The sequence below is a fragment of the Thalia democratica genome, chromosome 4 (assembly GCF_965202585.1).
Source record: "Thalia democratica chromosome 4, ktThaDemo2.hap1.1, whole genome shotgun sequence".
In the NCBI taxonomy this organism is placed as follows: Eukaryota; Metazoa; Chordata; class Thaliacea; order Salpida; family Salpidae; genus Thalia; species Thalia democratica.
Genome location: NC_139168.1, coordinates 45,959,810 through 45,972,454, shown reverse-complemented (window position 1 = coordinate 45,972,454; position 12,645 = coordinate 45,959,810). Strand labels below are relative to the sequence as shown.

Below are 12,645 nucleotides of genomic sequence, written 5' to 3'. Positions count from 1 at the left end.
ATAAAGTTCTATTTAGTGATTACATAATGTGAAACATAATGCAGAGTAAAAAAGTCAAACTTAATAAAATTAAAACAAATAAATTAATTAATTACGATGAACGAACGACTAAACTTACAAAAATATTTTTGAACATGAATGAAAGCCCTTACACATAAAAAAAAACTACTTAGCTTACTATTTTTAAAAATATAGAACCATCTACACACCAGGTTTTATCAAACTCATTAACTAAACTTCCCATACTTAGTTAAAAGTAAATATTTCTCCTGATCGAATTACTTTTGGATGAAATGTAACTATATCTTGTAAACTTTTTTATTATTACGTAGTATTATTATTTACAATTACATAGTTTTAATCCAATTAAAACAAATTTGGATGATTTAAAAGTAAAAAATATAAAAAGGACTAAAATATTGGTTTTAAACTAATTAAGATTTCAAAAAACTATTACTTATTAAAAACTTAATTACATTTTGTGCACAGCAAAATGGGGTATACTATCAAAATCCACCTGTTTTTTTTTCTTTATATATATATATATATATATATATATATAACTTTATATATAAATTTAATTTTTTTTGAATTTTTTTTTTTTGTTTATTTTTCACTATCATTATTACCCCTAACTTTTACCCTCGATCGGTAAGCGGTTCTCGAATTTGATTGGGTGGATTTTGATTTGGTGGATTTTGAACGTGTCCCGCAAAATGGTGTTTAAGCGAACTAGCTTTTTTAATAGGCTTATATACAGCTAGAATTTGCGGCAACATTGATAATATAAGAAGTGTACTTTTAAGTTAGACTATTTTAATACATGATTAACACTTAACGCAACTATGATTTTAATATATGATTACCAAATTACAATAATGAAACTCTTTAAAAGTCCATTTTTAATTCAAAAAGCTGATAAACTTAATTCAAATGAAAATTTATCTTTTAGTATTTAGAAATTTTTAGTTAAGAAAGTATATATAAACATTATATTTACAAACTAAAGGAACCGAATAACAGATTAAATGTTTTATGATCTTTTAATTTTTTAAATAGGTTGTTTGTTTTATAAACTTAAGTTAAGAAAAAAAAAATCAAATACTAAACTCATACTTTGATAACGCTTATGCAAACAAAAAAGCCCTGTAACTTAAAACTTTATTCATTTATTGTTTACTTTGTAAAATTGACCCAAAATGGAGCAATATCGGCCTCTTTGGTAAACCCATATCTATACAATAGCTGTAAAACTTTCAAGCAATTATAGATTTTTATATTTTCAGAAAATGTATTTTATGTAAATTCTATAAAGTTTGCAGTTTTTATAAAAAAGGAAAACTTAGTTAGTAAGGAAAAAATTGTTGCTAAACGCCAAACACATTAATTTACTTAAAATTGTCATAACAATTTAAGTAAATAAATAATGTAATGAATTGAAATTAAATCATCAATCATTCAAGACTCCATTTAATATTAATGAACACTTATCAATTTAGAAAAGTTACTTAATGTATCTTCATCTTATAAATCAACTTACTTAATTTACTCCGCAGCGAAACAAGCGGTTAAAATGTTTTAAAATTAAATTTATTTAACTCTTTATAATTTTTTACTTAAAAATTTTGATTGAAGGTTTAATAACTATTTTTAAACTCTGAACTGAGTCACCAGTTGTCTAAGTTAGTATATGATCCTTCTTGTTAGTTGAAATTTTTAAAAAAAGGAACGAGTCAGAAAAGCATTATTTTACAAATTCTATTACTTCATTTTATCAAAACATTTCAAGGAAGGTATTTCAAAACTTTTACTTTTATATTTTCAACATAAAACTATTTGTATAATCCTAGCAACACAAACGAGCTCTAGGTTTTTATTACATTTTTAATAAGCTTAAATTACTAGTAGTTAGTTAAATATTAATATTTATAAATATTGATAAATAAATTGCTTTTGTTTTTTTAAAGCTCCGATCATCAAAAATTTATTTAATTCATTTTTAAAATACATACAGGTTTGAATACCGCAATACAAAAAGATGTTAAGTTCATCTTATTTCTATATCTACGTGTGTCGCAACTTTTTAATACGTATGTATGTGTTATAAGATTTGTATATAGACTACTACAAGGTAAATAAACTTTTTTCACAATTTTGTCTATCTAATTAGCTTTTTATTATTTTTTAAATTTTAAGAAACATCATAATTTTAATTATTTTTAATTTTGATTATTTTAAGACAATAGTTTTAAAAGTTTTAGGACTCATGTTTGAATTTTTCAGATTTTAAGCTTAACAAACATAAAAAAGTTGAACATAATTTAGATGTACAGTTAAAATAATCTAATTACACAAAACTACCGACTTTTTATAAAATTTTATGGCTAATGAAGTTTTCTAAACACAAAAATATAAATAAACAAACCTAAATTTGATTAGTCTACTTACGAAATTGAAAATTATTTAAAGACAAAAATGTAATAAAGAAACTTTAGACAAGTCTGACTGTGAACTGAAAAAAAAGGATAAGAAATCGCTTAAATTATTTTGTTAAATGCTTTTATTTTATTTCTTTTGTACAAATAATTTTCTTGCTGAAGTTAAATGACTTCAGGTCATCATTTGAGGTCATATTTATTTTTCTTACCGTAAGACGCCTAAAGTACAGAAATTAAGAGTTCATTATTTTCGAAAAGAATGTAAAAAAACAATAAACTTATAGGTGCCAAAGACCAGCCCATATTTCCTATCCCTTTGTGGAATCAATACCACCGAGTCCTTACACGAAGTGATAGGAAAAATAACATTGCTGAAGCAGCTCACCAAGCATTATACTTGACTCCCTATTCTGTACTCAAAAGAAGCCACCCTAATCTTTGGAGTTTCGTTGATATACTTAAAACCACCCAAAATTCTCGAGATTTAGGTGTTAAACCCTTTTGGCAGGGATACAACCAGATCCTAAAAGAATAAGATTCCGACAAGCGGAGGAGTGACTGTTTCATCTTGTTTCGAATTATAATGAAAACGATAACTTACTTGAATTCTCGCGCGGTATACAGTACAATTTCAGTACAGATTAATATAGTTTTGTAAATTTTGTTTCTGTACGTTCTTCTAATGAAGATTAAAAACTAGTGTTTTACATAAATAAAGTTTTTATTCCAACCTTGTCAGCCAAGCAAGTGTTTAAATTAATTGTAAGTGAATGTTGTATTTTGTTATGTGAATTAAAACTAGTATGAAGTTTAAGAAAATTTAATTTAGTATTTAAATAACAATTACCATTTAATCTAACAACTTCTTGTTTTCTAGTACTTATTTTTATTATAAAATATAGTTTTTTCTCAAAAAATAGAGTCTACTTAAGATGTTTTCTAACTTATTGCTAACTACGAGTGATTTCTCTAATAATAATTCATAATTTACTAAGGCTGCCATGCTTTGTCTTGCAATTTACTCCTTACTTAACTATAATTTTGAATAAAAATAACTTTGATAGACATTCTTTCCCATAAATTCGCACTTTAAAAAGCCTAAAATGCGTAATCAACAGGATACTGACTATATAAAGTTAAACTTTTAACATTTAACAAATATATTCTTAATTAGTATTTAATTTCATAACTTAAAAGTAGCGATCGTGCTAAAGCGTCACACCGTGCTAAAGTGTTATTCCGTATTTAAGTGTCACCCCGTGCGAAAGTGACGCCGTGCTAAAGTGACACTCCCTGCTAAAGTGTCACTCCATGCTAAAGTGTCACTCCGTGCTAAAGTGTCACTCCATGCTAAAGTGACACTCCCTGCTAAAGTGTCACTCCATGCTAAAGTGACACTCCCTGCTAAAGTGACGACCCGTGCTAAAGTGACGCTGTACTTTTCTGACACCTACCCATTAAAAAAGACTTTTTTAAAAAATCAGTTTTTAAATCAATGTCTGAAAATAGTTTAAATTCTTAAAAACTTTAACTATGATATCAATACACATAATAGTAAAAAAAAAACTATAATAAATAAATATTTTTCAATACTTCATACAAGTATCGTTTTTCATAAGTAAAAATAAAGTTCAAATTTTAAATTTTCAAAAATACATTTTATCTCTGATTTAAAATCACATTTTAAGTGTATAACTCTTTATTGTTAGAAAAAATAAAAACTTTAATAAAAGTTCAAATGTAAATGAAGTATGAAAATTTAAGTTTCAAGTTTCTTTTTATTACATAATTTGAGTTTTACCTTTTTTTACTCAAATGCATTTAAGAAAAGCAAAACTTAAAAGAGCTTATTATTTAAAACAAATAAATACTACTAACATTCATACAGTATGGAGAAGATGCCGCAATATAGTACAACAAATTTTTTATTGTATTAGAAAGAGTTGGAGGCTCAACGTCAACGGTAGAGAAAACATCAGGTGGTAAATCAAAGTAGGTTTTCGTTTGTTTGTTGTATATCATTATTATAAGCGTCAGTAAGTTTTCACAGTCATTCAGAGATAAATCAGTAGTATTTTCATCTAAAAATAAAAATTCATAAGTAACTAGGTACAGATTTTGAAAAAAAAAACGTTTTAATCTTTACAATAACTATATTTTTACTTTTGTGTCGATTACATGCCTTTATTTTAAATATTTAGAAAGAATTTATTTTGGATCAAACATAGATACAAAAATAAACATTCTCTGAAGTTTTCTAAGACGAGTTTCCAAATAATTTTTTTTTTTAAGGAGTTAATATTAATTTGAATTCGTAATGTTAATTAGAAACCCGCGTTTGTCTTTCAAATGTGCGTTACAAAACTCGCTGTCGTTTCGTCATTGTCCGTTCTCATTACGAGATATCTCTACTCGAGTCGATTCTAGTCTAGTGAACTTCAAGAAGATTATCTAAGTCGTATAGTGAACAAGAACATATTTACATCACTAAATGGAAAAAAAAATTCTACAACTAGACCCTTTAGTTTCCGTCTAAGAAGCAAAAACCGTGAGTTCTATCGTAAGAATTAGTTCATGAAAATTCTTAGTCATTTCCATAACTTTACTATCATTAACACTTTTCATAGGTTTTACTTGTGCAGTGATGTATAACAGTTTATTTAAATTGATTTTTTAATAGCTAGCATTTTTGTAAATAAAATACTTGACAACGATTCTACGTGTGTTACAATTTATAACTTGGGAAAATCAGTTATTAGTAAGTCACACAATTATTTTGTAAACTAAGTATTGTAAGCTAGTAGTAAGGCATGCAGTTTATAAAAGATCACATAATAAGACTACAATTAAATATCTAATTTTTATAACCGTAAGTAAATCCCAATACTTTACATTTTTATAACATATGTTTTTTATCAACTCTACGCACAATTTATTTTTTCAAAACGTACTTGAAAACTAATCTGACTGATTTCATAATAAAAAAAGCATTAGATAATTTGATGAAAGTTATTTTAAAAATTTATCATTACAGTATAAGAACTTTAAAACCGTGATTTCAAACATGCCTATTATAAGCGTGTTTTAAATAATATAACTTAACAATAAAAACAAAATTAGCATAAGCACATAATAAAGAATTGCAAATTTTTTTTGAGAAATTTCTTCCAGGTTTTTTTAATATCTTTCAGGTTTTAAAAAGTACACGTTTTTGGGTCTATTTTTAGTTTAAAGATAAGTTTAAGGTTAAAAACTGTGATGAGTAGTTTGACAACATTGAAAAGATACTGCAAAGCTACTTTGAATGTGTTTTTTAATTAAAAAACTTGAAAACTAAAAAAAAAATTATCTGTGTTGTAGATTTTTCATGTCAAATTAAAATTGTATACTCAACATGTAAAAAGTGTTAAAAACTCCAGGTATTTCCAGATTTTTTAGTGATTTTTGTTCAAAATTCCAGGTTTTTTTTCAAAATTTCTCAAACTCCAGGTTTTTTTAGCCTAAATTGTCAAATTTCAGGTTTTTGGCAACCCTGATAATAAAATAACAAAAAGAAATATATTTAAATGATTACTATTCTACTTAAATACTTCTTTAAATTTTTGAATCTTATTGAAGAATTTCATCTTTGACTGTTTTATAAATTAAATCTATGATAAGTAGGTAAATTGATTTTATTTAGAAGATGGCTTTGTGTACATCTTAATGCATAAAGGCATTTAAAAATTGAAAAATTGAAAAAGAAAACAAGATACTACCGTGCTTTTTTTTCCAATTTATACATTTTTCAACTTAAATAAGTTACGGCTTTTCTTATTTATAACTTATTTTAATCAAACTACCAGCTGCTGCTGGGAATCCAAAGTGACTTTTAAGATAATACAAATTAAAGTTGGCGAGTTCAACAGGTTTTTATTAAAATACCGAAATAAAACAAAAAAACATTATCTATTTCATTAAAAAACTAACATTTTCTAACAGTTTTTGAACAACCATTCTCAACCTTAATCAGTCTAATATAATTATCCTACTTTAATCTAGTCAGGTATAAAATAATTAAACTAAGTTAATAAACAATTAATTATATGCATTTTTTATGTTTTTAACTTAAAACATATATGTTATACAAAAACTACATCGTCCCTTACTTTGAAAGCTTAATTTATATACTTAAAATAGGACAAAACCAGAACCGCACGACGTGACTTTTACAAAGTATCACTTTTGCATAGTGCATGGTTGCCACAGATCAAGCTGAGAAAAATTTCTTGACTTTTCAAGACTTTTTACTAAACTTTTCCTGACTTTTCTAAATCAAACTCTTAATTTAAACTTATTCTAAAATATATAATCTACCACTTGAAACTATATAAAGCTTTCAATCTAATTTTAATAAAGGTTGAAACAATAGTTTTTTGCTGAATTCAATCATCAAACTTCCATTACATCACTTGAACCATCTGTGTATGATTGATGTATTTGCAATAAACAGCTCTATCAGCAAAATACTTGCATTAACCTTATAAACACAGCTTGTCTGAAAAAAGACTCTATTTATCAGCTCCTAACATAACTGTATCTAAGTAAATGAAACGCAATGTAAGAACTTCTACAATTAAAACCTTAGAATAATGAAGTACTTAATCAAATGCTGCTTTTTTTTATTATATGCACTAAAAATTATTTTCTTCGTTTCTTTATAAGCACTTCAACCTCTTCATATAATGAAGATATGGTTTCCTTCATCTGGTCTGCATCTCGCTTCATTTTCTTGGCAGTTAAAACCATTTGCATCAATTTATTTAAATCGTTCTCATCTGCTGCTCCTTCACTTGTCGAAGGGAACCTTTTCTCTAAATCTAGCCACAATTTGTAGGCTTTATTCCTTTTCTTTTTGCACTTATATATTTTTACCTCCAACTTTGCTGCCTCAATTATTTCCTTAAACAAAAAAACACTTTGATTCTAAAATTATGCTAGATAAACTTTTGTGTATATATCACGGTTTTAATATGGAAGTGTCCTTGCTACAGATCATTAATACTAAAAAGCTTACAAACTTTAATACAAAAACTGCTTGTTCAAGTAGGGTAGTTGTTCAGTACTCTAAGAAAATTTTGCAATTTTAGTCTGACTAAAAAGGATTTTTGATTAATTATTTATCACTTGAAAGCTTTGGAAAATAAGGATTTTTGTAATTTTTAACTGACATAATCAGACTTTTTTTTTAATTTTGTCTAATTTCCTGACTTTTACTGACTTTTTTCAAAGACCCCCATTTTTTCTTGACTTTTCCTGACTTTTGTCATTTTTTTTAGTTTTTCCTGACCTTGTGGCAACCCTGATAGTGTTACTTCAGCACGGTGTCACTTTTGCATAGAGCGATACTTTAGCACGGAATGTCACTTTTGCACGCATTGTCTTTTTTGCATGTCTTCATTTATCATGACTCTTTTTTTATGTTTGTATAACATTAGAACAAAAATATTTGAAAATCTGAGACGAACTGTACAAAATGTTCAACTAAAAGTAAAAAAGCATTAACTATGTTAAAAGTTTATGATGATATCAAAACTTCGTGTTTAAATACTACAAATTATTAAAAAAAACTAAACTTATAAACTACTGAACCCTTGTTTCTACTTAATTACTTATTACTTAGCAATTACATATTTTATTTTAATAAAAACAACAGCAATTTGTTTAGCTTCAAAACTGCCTTACAAAAGTTTACAGTTATTTTGTGTATAAAAATTTAATGATCTAACCTTTTTTCTTGAAGTTTTCAGTCAACTTTGACCATATTGACTTAGTTTTGAAACATGCAAAAAAATCCAAATCAAGTGAACAATTTTGCACAGCTAAATTTAAATTGTATACTTTTATTATAATATTTGACTAAACTTACAAAAGTAGAAATATATTTAAAAAATTAGATTGTTTCTTGACATTAACAACATAAAAATCACATGAAATTTAACTTACTGACTTTTAAAATTGTAGGGAGTTTCAGATATTTGAAGAGCAGATTTCAATAAATGGATAGCAAATGAAAGTGTCTATGAAAGATATATTGGAGCTTTTATGTTGCATATTACACATTTTTTTAAAAATATAACTAAGCTTGCATTGTTCTAAAACTAAAAGACTATTAAGATCGTATAGTATAAATCACTGATGTTCAAAAACTGTGCGTACTTAACTACTAAAAAAAAATTGTACACACTAAAATATAAAAAATAAAAATTGTTTTTGAGAGACAATAATATTTCATGTTTTGAGAGTCTTAATATATAGAGAGTGTTAAGAACTGTTACTTTGTGCTATAACTAGCTTTTTATTGTAAAAAAATACAATACAGACATATTTTTTTCACCTCACAAAATTTTCTGTACTCAGCAGAATAATTTCTGTGCACACTGTAAAGAACACTGGTACAAAATGTAGAACAAAAAAAAATTCTTAATAACACTTCTTTAAGATGTTTAGATAATAAACATACTTAGTAGTAAATCTACTAACATCTAAGTTCATCTTTTAAAAAAAAGTACAAAACAACTTTTTAAATAGATTTGGTTTTTCAATTTTAATAAAAGTTTGATCTTTTATATTTCGAATCTTATACGCTTGTGAGTTAGTACATTTCTGATTCAAAGTGTCAAAATTTTAGCCACTTAAGAACAACAAAATGTGTAATAAATGTGAAGAAAAAAATTGATAAATTTAAGATCTAACTGTTCAAAATATAGGTTTAATCGTTTAATAATTAATTAACAAAAGATCCTAGTAAAATAACTAATTATTCTATGCTTCTATTCTTTCATTACAGTAATTATTTTTTTACAGAACCCAGTTGAAGTGTGTTGATTCGTTAACACACAGAAACATAAGTTGGTACAATAAAAGATTACTGTACAATTTGTTTTTATAAATTTAAGATCACTATTATATACATTATTATATTGTTTATTGTGCAATGTTGGACTCAGGCATCAAAACCTGAGCCACTTAAACAGAACACACAACGAGAAAAAAATACATTTATATTCAACAAAAAAATAAACAAAAACAAAACATTAAACAAAATTAAAATTATTAAAAACTCATTAATAAGTTTTAATTTATTTTCTTGATATAAAAGGCGATAACTTAGTACATACAAACACATTTGTACAAAATTAATAAAAGTAAATTAATTATTATATGAAGAAAAAATCATCTCAAACTACGGATATATATGGTTTCAAATAGTTCTTTATGTAAAGTGTACAATTTAATTTATAACTATAAATATAATTTATACTTAGTTTAAAACATAGGAGCTTCAGATGTAATAAACAACTGAAATGTAAAATGTATTACATTTATAAACCATTAATAATTATTATATTTATTTTGATTACTTTACATATTTTCTTTAGGAACTGTTATTTTGTGCTATAACAAGATTTATTTCATTTAAAACTTACGGCGTTTCAATATGTTAAACTAATAACACAGTTCTACGGAATTTACATATATTGGATAGTAATAACTTCGTAGAACTCTGTTATTTATTTACTTAAAGAAACCCCTTTAGTTTAAATAAATTTTGTATTTAAAAAAAAAAGTTTTTGTCATATTCCAATAAACTTGTTTAGTTCGGATCTTAAATTACCAAACACTATTAACAATTAATCAATTTTGAAGAAATTACTTGACTAAATTTTAAGTGCTATAAACTTTAATAAATAGGTGCTACAAACAACACATTAAACCAAACCAAAAACATTTATTCAAAAAAAGTTTAATTTCATTCTAAAAAAACATTGTACTCTTGTATTAAAACTTCGGTACTTCATTATGAGAAGTTTAAACATTCCAACGAGCATGGTTGGTTAGTATATTACCAAATATCATAAAACTTATAGTTTAAAATACATACCATTATATGTATACCGATTTATAATTACAACATAAATAAATTTAAAAATATCAATTTTGTTAAGTTTTTATTTATAGATTAAATTCATTGAACATAACTACTTTTCAAAAAGTATATACAAAATAAAAAACAAGTTTGCTAAAATTATAAATTATAACTAAAATAATTTTACTACAAATTATAAGAGATAAAATAGTTTAGTAAAGAAAATCGAACACTATTAAAGCTTTTAAATACGTTTAATCAAACATGTTATTAAACTTTAAATTGTTATCAAAAATAATTAAATATTTTATTAAAAATAAAGCTTATAACTCACTGTTTCTGTCACTAGAGGGTTTTCACTGTAAAACTTAAACAGAATCAAATAAATTGCGCTATGTAAACTATTGCAACATAATATATTTAGAACTCCGTTGTATTTATCTGATTTTTTCTTTAACTCTGTAAGTATTGCATTGATATAACATCAAGTATTACAAACCTCTAATTAATGTTTGAAATATACTTTATACAGAGCTGCCATAAGTTTTTTGAATTTTTTCCAGACTAAAAAAATTTCTTTCAGGTTTTTGAAAGAACAAGTATTTTATCCATTTTAACTATAAACCTAAATTTAAGGTAAAACAAACTGTCCTATAGAGTATAAAAATATAAGAAATATACTGTAATGTTACATAAAATATTTTTATTACAACAAAAATTCTGCTTAACACCAAAATTTTATTGTATACGATACCATTTTGATAACTTATTAACTTCATTATTTTACATGTAAAAATTGTTTAAATTTACAGGTTTTTTTTTTCTTAAACTCCAGGTTTTTCCCGTTTTTTTTTTTGCCTAAATTGTCAAACTGCAGGTTTTTGCAGGATTCCAGGTTTTTTGGCAACCCTGTTTATAGCTATTTTTATACAATTATAATCTATAAAATCTACGTTAATTTTTTTCTATTTAGTTGTTTTAATCACTGTTAGTTTAACAGACACTTATAAAAGATTAATTTAGGGTCCTACCTTTGTATGGGGGCCATAAATGTGTCATCGGAACATCTTTATTTATAACTCTTGTGTTTATCAAATTCGCGTGGTACCCTTTGAACGCCTACCAATTTAAAAAGTTTCTCTACACTATACGTAAGAACAATATTTATATTAAACTATTTAATTATATGTAAACTTATAAAGTATCAGTAATTAATTTGTGATGGCATAAATTAACAAACTACTTTAACAAATTTTAAATGAAAAGTAGGATTTTTAAACACAAAAATTATAAAATTTTGACATTGATTACACCTATTTAAAAAACAAGGTCTTAATTTATTTGTTTACTTTCATAAAATATTATTTTAAAAACAAATGACTAATAAGATTAAAACTAAATTTTGTTTTTAATACACTTTTGGAATAATCAATAATTTTAATAAATTTCTATCATAATAATATATACTTAAGTTATAGTTTACTATATACATGTTTTTTTATCATTGACTGTAGGTTGAAAATGCAGTCTATTCTAGATGCAATTAACTTTATTTTACATAATAAAAACATATTAATTTAATTAAAACACATGATTACATAGTCTTACATAGTTTGTTTTTAATTTGTTGAATTTTAAAAATAAAGAAATAATTATCCTATATTTTACATGTCAATGAACACTGGTATGATCTATAACTAAAAATTTTTTAAACCTCTTGGATATCTTTTTTGTATAATGTTCTATGCTCATTAAATATTGGGTCGTAATGATTCCAACTTTCAGGTTTTAAAATATATGATGTCTGTTCCATAGCATCTTTTGCTACAAAAAAAAAGAAAAAATTAAAACTCGATTTAATTATTTCTTACTAGCTTTCAAATATCAATGCAACTTTTTTGTTCATATTATTTAAAGTTTTTTTTTTAATACAATAATATTAGAAATAAATAGTGAAATTTTCTATGTAAAACTATTTTAATTGTAATAAATTAAGCAGGTTAATATTAACTAAATTTAATTTAATCAGAGCAGTGGTCGTCAAGGTGTACACTGGTGCACACTAGTGTACACGAAACTTTTTTTGGGGTGCACGAAACTCATTTAGCGGTGCACGAAACTCATTTAGCGGTGCACGAAATTTTGAGTTTACATAAAAATACATAGAGTTAGATTAAGTATGTAGTTAATATTTAATAAAGTATTTAAAGATTACTGAACTGGGGATTTTGTAGTAATTGCGGAGAAGTGTTCAATTAATAAGTATGTAATACAAAGCCATATAACTAAAATATCATT

At 25.0% G+C, this 12,645-nt stretch overlaps 1 protein-coding gene across 1 annotated transcript in view; it reads right to left on the bottom strand.

Annotated features, from left to right (window-relative positions):
- The window catches only part of LOC145834002 (E3 ubiquitin-protein ligase UBR3-like), a 51,090-nt gene that overhangs the window by 25,024 nt on the left and 13,421 nt on the right, over positions 1 to 12,645 (bottom strand). The window contains exons 16-21 of the mRNA XM_082941303.1: positions 12,062 to 12,171; positions 11,379 to 11,466; positions 10,682 to 10,806; positions 8,428 to 8,497; positions 8,207 to 8,299; positions 4,317 to 4,519 (exon numbers count right to left, since the gene is read on the bottom strand). Coding sequence (XP_082797429.1) covers positions 4,317 to 4,519; positions 8,207 to 8,299; positions 8,428 to 8,497; positions 10,682 to 10,806; positions 11,379 to 11,466; positions 12,062 to 12,171 — 689 coding nt within the window. The remainder of the gene's footprint in view (positions 1 to 4,316; positions 4,520 to 8,206; positions 8,300 to 8,427; positions 8,498 to 10,681; positions 10,807 to 11,378; positions 11,467 to 12,061; positions 12,172 to 12,645) is intronic.